At 35.2% G+C, this 14,671-nt stretch overlaps 1 protein-coding gene across 10 annotated transcripts in view; it reads left to right on the top strand.

Moving 5' to 3' along the window:
* The window catches only part of LOC149775581 (unconventional myosin-XVIIIa-like), a 287,486-nt gene that overhangs the window by 243,326 nt on the left and 29,489 nt on the right, over positions 1-14,671 (top strand). For all 10 annotated transcript variants that reach the window (XM_089943593.1, XM_089943592.1, XM_089943594.1 and 7 more), the window contains 6 exons: positions 383-506; positions 2,989-3,116; positions 6,787-6,900; positions 10,450-10,566; positions 10,888-10,971; positions 12,521-12,658. In XM_089943593.1, coding sequence (XP_089799719.1) covers positions 383-506; positions 2,989-3,116; positions 6,787-6,900; positions 10,450-10,566; positions 10,888-10,971; positions 12,521-12,658 — 705 coding nt within the window. The remainder of the gene's footprint in view (positions 1-382; positions 507-2,988; positions 3,117-6,786; positions 6,901-10,449; positions 10,567-10,887; positions 10,972-12,520; positions 12,659-14,671) is intronic.

The following is a 14,671-nucleotide window of genomic DNA, read 5'->3' as shown; positions in this document are numbered from 1 at the left end:
CATTATTATTATTATTATTATTATACCACAGATGTGCTGAGAAATGGTTGAAAATTTTAGCTATGAAAAACTGAGCGATCTGACAGTCTTGTAAGATTTTATGATGTCATGGACATCAGCATTAATACCAAATCAAGAAGTCAGAGATTGATGTATAGTGCTGAGGTGTCAACAGCTGCTTTTTTTAAAAGCATAGATAGTACATTTAGATGGTTTGAATAACGAATAAAATGGAAGTACTTGGATTGAACCATTTACTTTGTTTAGTTTGGCACTTAACTTTAACTATTGTGATTGAACTTGGAACCACAGATGTGTCAAGCTAGTACATTACCATTGTGCCATGAAGGTCAAATAACTAATGGAGTTGTGCTTGTTGCAGCTAAAGCAGGCAGAGTCTCAGCTAGAAGAGGAGTATGAGGAGAAGAAAGTATTGCAGCAGAAGAATCGGGACCTGGAAAGACAACTGCAGGAAGTCAACAACCAAGCTTCCTTCAGGGACAAAGGTAGGGGACAGAATTACCTTAAACATAAACATGGAGGAGTGAATTATGTTTTTATCATAGAGTGTGAAAATTTCTGAAGAGTCATCTTTTCTTTTCATCATTCTGAATTGATTCACTATCTTTCTTCCACCTGCTATTAACCTTAGAGACATAACTTGTTAATCTTTCTCTATCATCAGGTGCCATTCCACACTTTTGTAATTTGCAGTATGGAATTTCAGCGTTTGAACAGTGAGATCATGTACTGTTCACAGTTGAATCCAGCAGTACTTTTATTGGTAGTTGTTGTTGTTGTCAGTTTAATGCCATTTTCAGCACATGATAGGCTATTCATGATGGCCAGTATAATTGATGGAGGAAGAACTCAAGAAACTTGGGTAAGAAACATCGAACCAGTAAGCTAGTAATAAGAGCTTTCTGACATATCCACATTAGCCAAGCCCAAAACTTAAACCCACATGGACACTTGATCAGTAAGCATTCAGTATGAACAAGACCAATAGTTTCCAACCTTTTGAAGTAGGACCCCATCTTAACTTTAAAAATTTTGCAGACATACTATTGCCTACTGTTCATGACCTAGCACACTAATGGCCGCTGTTTATGAACTGACACATTATTGCCCACTGTTCATGACCTGGCACCTTATTGCCCACTGTTCATGACCTGGGACATTATTGCCCACTATTCATGACCTGTATATTTTGTTTTGTTTGGTCTCATGGGGTGGGGTGGGACTTTTATTTCAAATGGTATGGGGAATTTACAGTTCATGCCCACTGTACACTATCAATTACCTGTTGTCTACTATCCATCACCCATCACCTGTTATCCACCTTCCATCACCTATCACCTGTTGACCAGTATTACTCATCGCCTATTGTTCATTGTCCATAGTCGTCATCACTTCTTTCAGGTGTGGGATTAGGGGGCAGGAAGTAAGTTTTACTTTCTGGCAACAACATTTTTCTATTTAGCTTTTTTCCTTGTGTGCTGAAAGCCCAGTTATCTTTATATTGCTTTATTATTAATAAATAATCCAACTTTGATGTGGCAGTGCCTTTAGTTAAAGTACATATTTCATTGTTTGGCAGTACTAACTAAACATGAGTTGAGTCTAATATGTTGAAAACAAATTGCAGTTGTTTAGCTGTTAATAAACAAGAAAACTATACATATTTATTTTGTTCTTCATACATATAATATCAATAACTGTATTGATGATTACTAACCCCTGACTTTTGTCCATGGATTTGGTGGTTATTGTTTTCATTGTTGTTGTTGTGCTTGACAACTTGGTCTCAGGCAATAACACGTGCTTGTTGATTACAGTAATCCTGGAAACATCTGATTACAATCCCATGAGTACTCATAGTGACAGGTATTGTTGTGAAAGAAAGTATATGAAAGCATATCATCGATTAAAATCTCTACTAACCAGGTGTGCTCATGGTGAAGTATACTTGAATGGCAGATTCTTTAATATGTTGCAGGCATTTGGACAATGGATTTTCTGGCGTAATACTTGGTATTAATTGAAAATGGTGCTGATCACACCTGCAACATGGGCACCAAATCTTTTTATTTCTACTTCTCCAGAACGGAAGGCCATAATAGCACAAGATTTTCACCAAAAGGATTCTTATTATGTCTGGTTCATCGGTAGTAAATGAAACTGATAACACGTTGACATACAATATGGTCTTCTTGGTGGCCATCTTGTATATATTGTTACGGCTACTTTTAAACAAATAGCTGTAGCAAGATGTCTTTTTGACTAAAAGATTTTTTATGATGTCTAGTTGTCCTAAATGAAAGATGTGCTGATAGACATCCAGTATTGAAGCAACTAGTTCTATATAGTGTTATATGATTTCCAACATGGCAATTAACATTCTTGAAAATCTTGTAATCACTGCTTCTCTTTTAAGAATGGTGTCATTGGCATGGGGATTTTATTAAAACACTTCTTGCAATATTTTAGTTGTTTAAGATTTAAACGGTGTGTATCTGAACACCAAAATTTGTGCTCATTTGTTGTTTGATTTATTAGGATGTTGTTGTTATTTTGTTTTTTTTTGTTTAAAATAATTTTGGATTTATCCAAACTTGGCATGTGGTAATATCTTGACAAGATACTTTCATTGGTCAAAGGTCATGACCAAGAAATTTTGTACTCACAGGTTTCCTGGGAACTCAGACATAAGAAAATAGTTTTGTTACCAAATTTGTTGTATTGGAGCCTCTCAAGAATATCATATCAACAATTTAAAGAAAAAATGGTTTTATTTTCCTTGGATTCCTGGAAACTCTTTGGTCTGTGGAGTATCAGTCCCATTTAGGGACTCTTGTCTTCAATTTCAAATTCACATCCAGGTTTCAAAAGAGAGACACCAGCTTTTTGTTTGCTGCATTCCTTCTTGTCAGCCATGTCTCTTTTTTCATCATTGTTTTAAACGTCTTAACTCATTTAATTTTGCAGACACTGAAAAGAGGTTGAGGAAGGACCTGAAGAAGACCAAAGCTTTGTTGAAGGATGCAGAGCTTATGTTACAGAAACAAAAAAGTGGAGAAGGAACCAAGTCCACTGTGCGCCAACTCAGAAATCAGGTAATCTACTTTGATGTTACCTGTATTACCAGATAGGAAGATACCTGCATCACTTTACACTATGGGATTGTCGTTGGTAGAGTTCTGTTTTTATTTTTGTTGTTGACATTGGTAATAGCTTTGTCATCTAATATATTGTTCTGTTGAATCGCTGCATTGCAGACAAATTGGAATATATTTTAGAGGTCAAGAGTTCATCTCTTTCCTCAGTTTAAACAGTTTTATTTGTCTGTTGTTTTAGGTTACAGTATTCAGTGTATATGTTCATTTGGAGTGAGAACTCAATAATAACTAAGAAATAAAGTTATTTGCTATAAGTAAATTGTATTATACAATTAGAAATATGCTTTTAAAAATCGTATAGCAGGGGCCCCACCCATTATCTCATCTTTATCAGGAATCAGCACTAATTGTAGTTTGATTTTATGATTTTCTAATTGTAAGTTCAGATCTAGACTTTATGGGACACTTAGAAAGAAATATGCTCTATTCAGGCAAGTTTCTCTTTCTTCCTGTATATAGCACTTGTATATGTAATACTGAATTTTACATTGTATACAAGCTCAAATGACACTCAATGGCAGGGATGCCAACTCTCCTGATTTTAACAAATCATCACAAATTACCATTTAAAATTTAATTTAATGAGATGGGAATAGAATTTTGGTACAAATTTTTAGTTTAAATTTTAAACATTTTGAAAGATAGTAGATACACCGGATTGGAAATGCCTGAGAACAGCAAGATATCACCAGGTCGTTTCTGATTATGAACATTCCTAGTGTTGAGCCATATGATTAAAGGTGTAGAAAGGGGGAATTTGTATTCAGGCAAGAAACCTAGCTGTGCTTACTTTGGTGACAGGCTGAAATTAGCTACAACAGTGTTTTGTTTGAAAGCAGTTTGTATTCTCTATCTTTTCTAGTTTGAATTAAGATTAATATTTTCCTAGTATTAGTAGAAAAAGAATAACAAATTCTTTCCCAATGAAGTAATAAAGTTTTAGTAAATTTTTCATAATTTGTCTGTCAGTGAAAAGATTTTGTTGTTATTTTCAGTCTAATCTTGATGTTCAGTTTTAATATAATTGACTCAATAAGTTATTGAGTTAAAATTTGTAGCAAAATACATTGTAGTGTACTGACACTACATAAATGTCAATTACAGTGTGACCCCGCTATAGCACACTCCGTTATAACATGAATTTGGATATAACACAGTCGTCATGTGGGTTCCAGAAATTTCATATACATGTCATTTTCTCATACACAATAAAAAATCTTTCATAAAAGTAGGTAAAAATGTAAAAAGTTTATTATCATTTGGGGAAGAGATCGTGTATAAATAATACAAGACAATCGTGGCCTGGCTCCTGAAATTATATATGTATTTTTCTTGTACACAAAAAAGTACTTTTTACTTCGTAAAAGTACAAAAAAGAATGTGTAAAAAGTTTATTCTGGGATCGCTTTGCCAATTTTGCAAACCTGGATTTTTTTCCCTTATTGGCGGCAAAATATACCATCTGACGATTTTTTTTATTGTCGACATTGTTGGCTGTTTAAACTTGTATATACAACCATTAGTTTTGAGTGGAGAAATTCAGAGGCCCCATGAAAGGAAGCCACACACTGGATATAAAATGCCCTGAAATTTATCTATTGTTACATAAACAAATTCTTTGTCCATGCTGACAAACCATCTAAACAGTGCATTGTTATATCATTATCCACTTGTCATGACATCTAGCATGAGTACTATATGTTGTGAGATATCCGCTTTTTGTTGTTGATATTTCTGGTAATGGTGATCAACCGGACGAGGCATTATCGGATTTTCAGCCACTTCCTAGTAATTAATATATTTACATAGCTTGACATTTGTATGTGGGTGGTAAGTAAAATTCCTCTTCTTTTCACACAGAATTAAATCCTTCAGAACACTCACATTTTCTGTAATAATCCCTGTAATCACACCAGAACACATACATCACTATCGTTCGTTGACCCTTTGTTAAATATCTGATGTATGTGTGAAGGCAACATCATACTGCTACCACAGATGTAAAAAAAACAACAACAAAAAAACCAACATATCTTACTTATTGGTTTATTCAATAGGCAGGGAGAAACAGTAACTAGAATAGATCAAACGATAGCCAATTTCTGTTTAAAAATGTACCCAGATAAAATAGTTTGCTGACATTTCAAAGAAACAGATTACCTTTAAAGCACCAATTGTTATGAAAATATACTCAGCAGATGTATCATGCAGTACAATTATTTGATGTTGCCGTCACAATCAGAAATGAGAATTTGTTTGGTTCTCCAAAGCTGTCCTTTAGCGGTGACTTCAATAACGCATGCACCCTTGATCAAAGAAAGCTGACTACAATTTTCAATAAAAACAAAGAATTTTTCTTCAAAGGAAGCCAGTACCAAACTTAAATAAAAGTAATGGAATCTGATGGATTTTTGCATTTTCCAATGTGACTGGAACACATTAACTGTGCCGTGAAAATTTCCTTTTTGCAGGGAAAAAGTTTATGCTTATGAACGCTACCTGTGGCAGCTTAAAATGCAAACTAACTTTTACCAACTTGGGACGTACTCAAAAGTAAATGTGCTTCATCATTTGGTACGTGATTGTGCTATGTTTTTCCACTGAATTCAGACCAGTATGGCCTGTGACAAATATTTTTAATCTCTGTGTTTGCATATTTTCGATGGAATCAAGTTGTATTGTGGATTCAATGTATATGATGAGGTTCGCGGGTGAGTACATGGTGTTGATACTTTATTCATGCTATACATTAGACATGTATATATAAACATTATTCACGTATATGTACCAATTCGTGGTTCTCAAAATAAAGTAAACTATTATATATGCCTTTTCTGTTTTCACTACAGATGTATTTCTCATTTAATATGCATCGATTTAAGATGGTAACTGTGCTGGTGAAGCGCGTATTTTACCGCTCACATTTATTACCTACCCAACCCCAGCAAATTTTCGGAGTTCATGCATCATTTTCTTCAGCTAACTGACCTGGTTGCTTATAACACAGTTCAGTCAATAGCACAGTCGGGTTCTATGGCTTCCAACTTCCATGTTATAGCAGGGTCACACTGTATAGTCATATAAGTTGTATGCAAGTGTTATAAAAATGTTTGCAAAAGCAAGGAAGAAAATTTTTCCTGCCATTCAAGAGTCATCTTTTGCCTCTTATTTTTCCGAACGTTTTGCTTAAATGTCCAAGTAAATTACATCAATGCACTCACACTCTCAATTATTTTTTAACAGAACGATAGCTTTATTTATTAAGTTATTGATGCAATAAAAGAGCTGTGTGTTTCAGAAAATATGTTCCTTGAATGAATGTCTCACGTCTGTTTAGGAAATCCGCCATAGGATTTTAAAGTGCACAGGGAACCTCATTTTTGTTACATTTGCATAGAAGGGGGTGATATTTGATGGGCTAGTTGGGAAGTTTATAATTCCCCTGTATATTAGAATGAGGCATTTTAAAACTCATGTTTCAGGCTGTATTGGGGCTGAGTGTTACTTGTGCTCTACGTATAAAAATCCAAATTTTTATTGGGCATTTCAGAAAGAAGGACTATCTGTGTCTTATGGACTTTTTGTCCCATTTTGCCTGTATTTTCAGCTGGATGATGCAGAATTTGCGTCCGCAGCAGCAACCAAAGCCAAGAAAACAATGGAGCTGGAGTTACAGGATCTTCAGCAGCAGTTGGAGGAACTTTTCACTGCCAAACAGGAGGTTGGTTTGTTTTTTATTATTGGTTTTAATGGCACTTTTTAACATATTATTGGCCATACGATGTCCAAAAAATGGGAGCAAAGTGCCTTTCACTTAAGACAAAATGAGGCAGCTAATCCTGGCTGACCGAAACAGATATCAAACCCCAGACTCTTGAATTACAAGTTCAGTGCTTTACCAGCTGAGCCACTCTGAAGGTTAGTAACATAATACTAAGATTAGCTCACTTTTAAGACCACTCTATGTACTCTCTTACAAGTTGAGCCCAACTTCAAACTTCATAGATTGTGATCTGCCGTCGCATCAGGATCTATATATTTGTTCGACTGATTACTCCTAACAGCCTGCATAGATCAAGATATACTGATGCATTATGGGACAGCAGATTTGTGCCTATGCAGTTTGTAGTTTTGACTCAACTTATAAATAATTATATATGGTATTAATTGATCTGTTGCTGGAGCCAAGTTTGAAGTTCCTTTTGAAACTAATACAGCATTATTATATATACTGTGTTAATAATGTAAATTCAGTAATATTGAATGATGATGAAGTTGTAATATGTATACTTATTCTGTATGATAAAATCTATCCAGGTGACTAGTAATGCTGCTTTAGAGATACTGGAAGGTTAGACAGACTTTAGGTTAGACAGACATTGAAACACAGTTACATTATGCTGGAAGGTTAGACAGACTTTGAACTACAGTTACATTATGAAGAAAGGTTGGACACTTTGAACTACAGTTACATTATGATGGAAGGTTGGACACTTTGAACTACAGTTACATTATGATGAAAGGTTGGACACTTTGAACTACAGTTACATTATGATAAATGGTTGGACACTGAACTACAGTTACATTATGATGAAAGGTTTGACACTGAACTACAGTTATGCTAAGATGAAAGGTTTGACACTTTGAACTACAGTTACATTATGATAAATGGTTGGACACTTTGAACTACTGTTACATTATGATGAAAGGTTTGACACTTTGAACTACAGTTACACTATGATGAAAGGTTTGACACTTTGAACTACAGTTACATTATGATAAATGGTTGGACACTTTGAACTACAGTTACATTATGATGAAAAGTTTGACACTGAACTACACTTACGCTAAGATGAAAGGTTGGACACTTTGAACTACTGTTACATTATGATGAAAGGTTGGACACTGAACTACAGTTACATTGTGATGAAAGGTTGGACTCTTTGAACTACAGTTACATTGTGATGAAAGGTTGGACACTTTGAACTACAGTTACATTATGATGGAAGGTTGGACACTTTGAACTACAGTTACATTATGATGGACACTTTGAACTACAGTTACATTATGATGAAAGGTTATACGTACTTTGAACTACAGTTACATTATGATGGAAGGTTGGACAGAATTTGAACCACAGTTACATTATGATGGAACGTTTGAGCTTCAGTTACATTATGATGAATGGGTAGATGATCTTTGAACCACATTTACAGTATGATGGATGGTTGGACAGAATTTGAACCACAGTTACATTATGATGAAAGGTTAGACATACCTTGAATGACATTCAAATTATTATGGAAGGTTTGACACAATTGGGACTACATTTACATTGGGACGAAAGTTAGACTTTGAACTAGTTACATTTTGATGGAACATCATACAAACTTTGAACTATATAGTTATGTTATGATGGAAGGCTAGACTTTGAAGTAGCTACCTTGTGATGGAAGTTTATACAGACTGAACTAAAGTTTCATTATGATGGAAGGTTAGACATTGAACTAAAGTTACATTATGATGGAAGGTTAGACAATGAACTACAGTTACATTATGATGGTTGTTGTTGTTGTTGTTATAGGGTTTAACGCCATTTTTCAGCACAAGATAGGCTATACATGGTGGCCAGTATTAATGGTGGAGGAAGAACCCGGGAAAACCCCGGAAAGAACCACCGACCCACGAGAAGCTACCGGCAAGCTTTCTCACATATCCACATTGGCCGAGCCCAAGACTACATTATGATGGAAGGTTAGACATTGAACTACAGGTACATTATGATGGAATGTTAGACATTGAACAACAGTTACATTATGATGGAAGGGTAGACATTGAGCTACAGTTACATTATGACGGAAGATGAGACACTTTTTTGAACTAAAGTTACATTATGATGGAAGGTTAGACACTTTGAACTACAGTTACATTATGATGGAAGGGTAGACATTGAGCTACAGTTACATTAAGACAGAAGATTAGACACTTTGAACTAAAGTTACATTATGATGGAAGGTTAGACATTGAGCTACAGTTACATTATGATGGAAGGTTAGACATTGAGCTACAGTTACATTATGACGGAAGATGAGACACTTTGAACTAAAGTTACATTATGATGGAAGGATAGACACTTTGAACTACAGTTACATTATGATGGAAGATTAGACATTGAACTACAGTTACATTATGATGGAAGGTTAGACACTGAACTACAGTTACATTATAATGGAAGGTTAGACATTGAACTACAGTTACATTATGATGGAATTATGATGGAAGATCAGACACTTGGAACTACAGTTACATCGTGATGGAAGGTTGGACAGACTTTGAACTAGTTATGTTATGATACAAATAACCTAGTCAGAAGTCCATTAGATTTTAAATATACAAGTTATTTGATGGTTTAAGGTTATAGGTTTCTGAAATCTAACCAAATTTATTTTCATCAGTATGTCAACTTTGCTGATGCTTTAAGTAGGTCATCTCAGACAACAAAAATTGGGAGCAATGATGCCACTGTAATATATATATATATATATATATATATATATATATATATATATATATATATATATATATATATATATATGTATATGTGTGTGTGTGTTATAATAAAGTGCACTATAGCAAAATTGGTTTGCTTGTAGTTACAGAAGATCTGCAGTACAAAAACTTTACGTAGACAAAAATTATAGAAAATATTAAATTGGAAGCCAGAATATTGAGAAGCATAAAATTTCAGCATTATTGAGTGACTATGAATCTGATTTCCAGATTTATGGCTTTTTGTCCAAGTTCAGATTTTGAGCTCAGGGTATGAGTCATAATTTCATGAAAATGAAACAGAAAACCTATTTGTCTGAATGCACACCACTTTGGTGAAATATATATTTCCAAGAGTATCATACCTTCTATTGGCTGCCTGAAAAGGACTTATAATTTGCTTTCCTTATTGTTCACATACTATAATCCATTCATGATGTTCAAACCACAGTGTTTGTGTTAATAGTTTGTTTTTTGGATCAAGCCTATTGCACCCCTATAGGGAGTATAGGTTCAAAGGTTAGCACAAACATCATGCAGATTGTCAGACAGTAATACAAGAAAGTTGAGACCATGAAATGCATACATTACTTCAACACCCCTGAGGTCAACATGAGACATGCAATTTATATGCATCACCTCTACAATGAGGTTACACATGGTCCATCAGTTTCAGGTGTTTGTTGTACAAATGAAATGTTTGGTGCTGGTGTAATTTCAGGCAGAGAACAAATGCATGACCCTAATGAGAGAGAAGACCGATCTCCAGACCCAGCTGGAGGAAAATGAAGAGGACCTAGCTGACATCATGAAGAAATACAAAGCTGTTGTGCAGCAGGTAGGTCCATGGCTACAATTAAGGAAACTTACAGTGAAGCCTACATTAAAGGATACCTCTTATAATGGCCACTTGTATATATATAGCACTTCCACGAACCTGCCACATAAAAATCCACAAAACAAATGCTAACCATTCCAAATTTAATGGTAGGTAGAAACAGCATTGGTGTCAATCAGATAAATAATTATTCATATCAGGCAAGTAAATATTTGGCATTAAGGGTTTTTGAAAATGATCTATAGGGAGGATGCATTCAAGTTTTGTGTAGTCATGGCTTTGTTTTCTGCAAAATCATTTTTGCATGCTTTCTTTTTCCAGCAATCTGTGGACCAGATCAAGTTGACAGATCAGCTGGGACAGATAGAGGAACTGATACGGGAGAGAGACCAGTTAAAACAAGAGGTAGAGTTCATTCTCGATGCCCTCACATGACATATTTTATAGGATCTCAGTTTGACGTTGCGCAGACCTTGGTCATATTTGTGATGTTAGAAGAAGGCAGAATAGTCTTTAGAATCAGGGCCAAGCAAATCCTATAGCCTGATATCTGGGACAAGTGAAATTCTTGGTTGGACTTGTATGACTTGATATATTGCTTGGAAAAAATTAACGTTTTACATGTTATACAAACACATTTTTATTTAAGTGTTTAGATTTGATTGATTGATATTAATTATGAATCTGAAAAAATTAGATTTTAAATGTTGTAGAAAAAATGAATAATTCATAAAGTGTGCATCATAAAATTAGATTAACTTTAATTCCGATATTAAATGAAAGCAAAGTAATTCACTTGGCAGTAGGAACTCTCTGAATTTTCTGTTATTTAAATACCTTGACAAGTGACAATTCTGCAAGACAAGTAACTTTTTCCAAGTCAAATGTCTGGGAAAGTGGATGAAGATAACATTTGCTCATCCCTGGAAATGTCACTTTGTTTAAACCATGTGAACTTTATTGGGCTTGAAAGTCAATATCAACTTAAATATAGTACATCCTAGTGATCAGTAGTGGAAAACACCAAAAACACACTGTCACACACAATGAAGTAATGCCAGTAACATACAGTAGTGGAAAATTTACCAAAAACGAACAATGAATTAATGCCAGTAACATTTGTACCGCAGCTATAGGACTGTTTAAGTAAATTGTGCATGGGGACAAATATTTTAAAACAAGTTTAAGCTTGGAAAGATATAATCAGTTCATGAAATGAGTGTAGTTAAGATCAGTTCAGTGTTAATGAAAATGTTTAATTACCTGCAACATGTATAAGGATGCCTTTGATCATGTAATTGGTATTTAGCTATTTAGGATCGTACCTGTGACATGGATTAGCAGATACTTGCTTGTTCAGTTACGACTGGTCATAATTTTCACTCAAAATTCTCTTTCATCAGTTCAAAATTGGTATGTGACAAGTTATTTTTGTTGTGGGGTTTAACGCCATTTTGCAGCACACGATAGGCTATACATGGCGGCCAGTATTAATGGTAGAGGAAGAACCCGGGAAAACCCCAGAAAGAACCACCGACCCACGAGAAGCTACTGGCAAACTTTCTCACATACCTCCACATTGTCCAAATCCAAGACTCGAAGCCACGCAGACAGAGGTGAGATGGCATAGGTGAATTATACCTATTTGTCATGCCTTAGTAAATTGATTTGTTTTTTATTGGTTTTAAGGCATTTTAAACATACTGCTGGCTATATCATGACATGGAAATGGGAGCTAAGCACCTTTTCCAAGAAAATGCTGATGAAGTCAACCTGGGCTGGCATGGGTGTGTATTGAACAAGCGTCCTTTAATTACAAGTTCAGCACTCCACCAACTAAGTTATCCTCCCACCTCTTTTTCAGCAAGACCAGCATGTACATCTTGAAAAGTTTTGAGGAAAAACAAGGCTTGATAAAGGAAATGTGAAAGTAATTCATATTTTACCATTACAGGTGAATGACTTGACTGCACGTATCACAACCTTTGAGGAATCCAGTGTAGACAAGCAAGTGTTGGCACGATTAGAGATTAGGATACGAGAGCTAGAAACTAAATTAGACTTTGAAACTACTACAAGACATAGGTTGGAGGTAAATTCTCAGAACTCTTTCTCTCTGTATATGTAAATGTCCCATTATCTGTCTTTGTATGTATATGCTGGTGTTATATTGCATGTATGTATGTATGTACGTATGTATGCATGCATGTATCATAGATCCTAAATTGACCATATTTTCATGACTTGACCTGCAAATGATCTCAAATGACCATTTGCAGACTTGACCTATTTGATATTGGTCATAAGATGTTGATAATTATTCTGTGCTCTTTTGGGGGGGGGGGATTATTTTTTGCCAATTGTTTAAACGCTCCCTTGCTTATAAAAAAAGCATGAAGTTTTATCTCCTGGACTTGTGTAAACCTTAAAATGACCAGTTGCCTCCATAACTTACAACAGTCATTACATTAGTCGCTTTTTATTACGTGTGTTTTATCAGCAAATAAAGGACCTTTAGTACAAAATATTTATTAACTAGACCCTTATTAAAGATGAAAAAGAATGCTAACAGCAACATTTGTTACTATCCTACAACACTTGTTTAAGGACCTGGTCAAATTAAAACTTTACCTGACTATAAGTGGTTAGAGTGTCTGCATCAGGTGCATGAGGTCACATGTTTGAACCCCAGCAGAGTCATACCAAAGACTTATAAAAATGATACTTGCAGTTGTCTCACTTGGCAGTCAACATTAAGAGGTTAGTATTAGTATTGGTTGGCCTGGTGTCAGGATAATATGACTGGGTGGGACATGATGCTACATATCTGTGGCCTGATGTCCTAGTGCTGGACATAACTATAAACTGCCACATGGCATAAAACGTAGCAATATTTGCTAAAATTGTTAAAGCTGTGTTCAGAATTAAAAAAATACACTAAAACTTTAATGTTGGACTTGTTGGAAATACCCACAAATTAAAAGTTACGCATTTTCATGGTAGTAAGTCATCTTGTTGTCAGTTAATAAATAATTTTTCAAAAACGGTAAATGGCATACAATACTGTTGGTGGGTGATATTTTATGATATAATCTTCTTAAAGAAATAATAATTTTTATAAATTTTTGAGGGAAACCTAGACTTGTTTATCAGAGACACTAAAACTATAAAAACAAAAAAATGACACATTTTACACTACATTTAATTATAAATGTAGTTACACTTCCTTTGAATATTTTATATGAAATACCACAAATATCTGGCTGCCATGCTGTGTAGGAATACTGGAGTGGACTTAGAATAGCTACCAGCAACTGGTACTCCATGTGAATCATGCAGTTGCCAATTCCCACCCCCACCCCGAATTCTCCTCAAAGTTGGCACCCTATTCAACCAGCCTAGTTTATTTATATGGACACACTGCCCCTGTTTGTGTGTGGGGGTGGGGGTGGGGATGGATGGATGTGTGTGTGTATGGATGGATGTACGTATGTATGTATGTGTGTTTATGTATGTATATGGATGGATGGATGGATGTATGTGTTAGTGTGTGTGATTTGGATTTTTAATGTAGCTTTAACAGTTTTTCAGTCATTACACTACGTTGTCTGCAGTGTGGCAGTTTATAATGATGTCTAGCTCTGGGGCATCATGCTGAAGACATGTAGCATGATGTCTCACCCAGTCACATTATCCTGACACCAGACCGACCAGTCCTAACATTAACCTCTTAATGCTGAGCGCCAAGTGAGGCAGCTGTTGATACCATTTTTGTAAGTCTTTGGTATGACTTGGCTGGGGATCGAACCCAAGACTTTCCTCATGGATGTATGTATGTGTATGTATGTGTGTGTGTGTGTGTGTATATGTGTATGTATGTATGTATGTGCATGTGTGTGTATGTATGGATGGATGGATGATTGGATGTGCATGCATTTGTGTATGTATGGATGGATGTATGTGTGTGTGTGTGTATGTATGTATGTAGGTATGTATGTATGTATGTATGTTAATTAACATTACATTATTTACCCTTCATCCATTAATTAATTGGAAAGATTACTTTCCTGGAATCACATTACTGATGACTTAGAATAAGAATGTT

This window comes from Sinohyriopsis cumingii, chromosome 19, assembly GCF_028554795.1.
Source record: "Sinohyriopsis cumingii isolate HCF-2022 chromosome 19, ASM2855479v2, whole genome shotgun sequence".
In the NCBI taxonomy this organism is placed as follows: domain Eukaryota; kingdom Metazoa; phylum Mollusca; class Bivalvia; order Unionida; family Unionidae; genus Sinohyriopsis; species Sinohyriopsis cumingii.
Note: the sequence above shows the minus strand (reverse complement) of the source record. Positions and strands in the feature narration are given on the sequence as shown.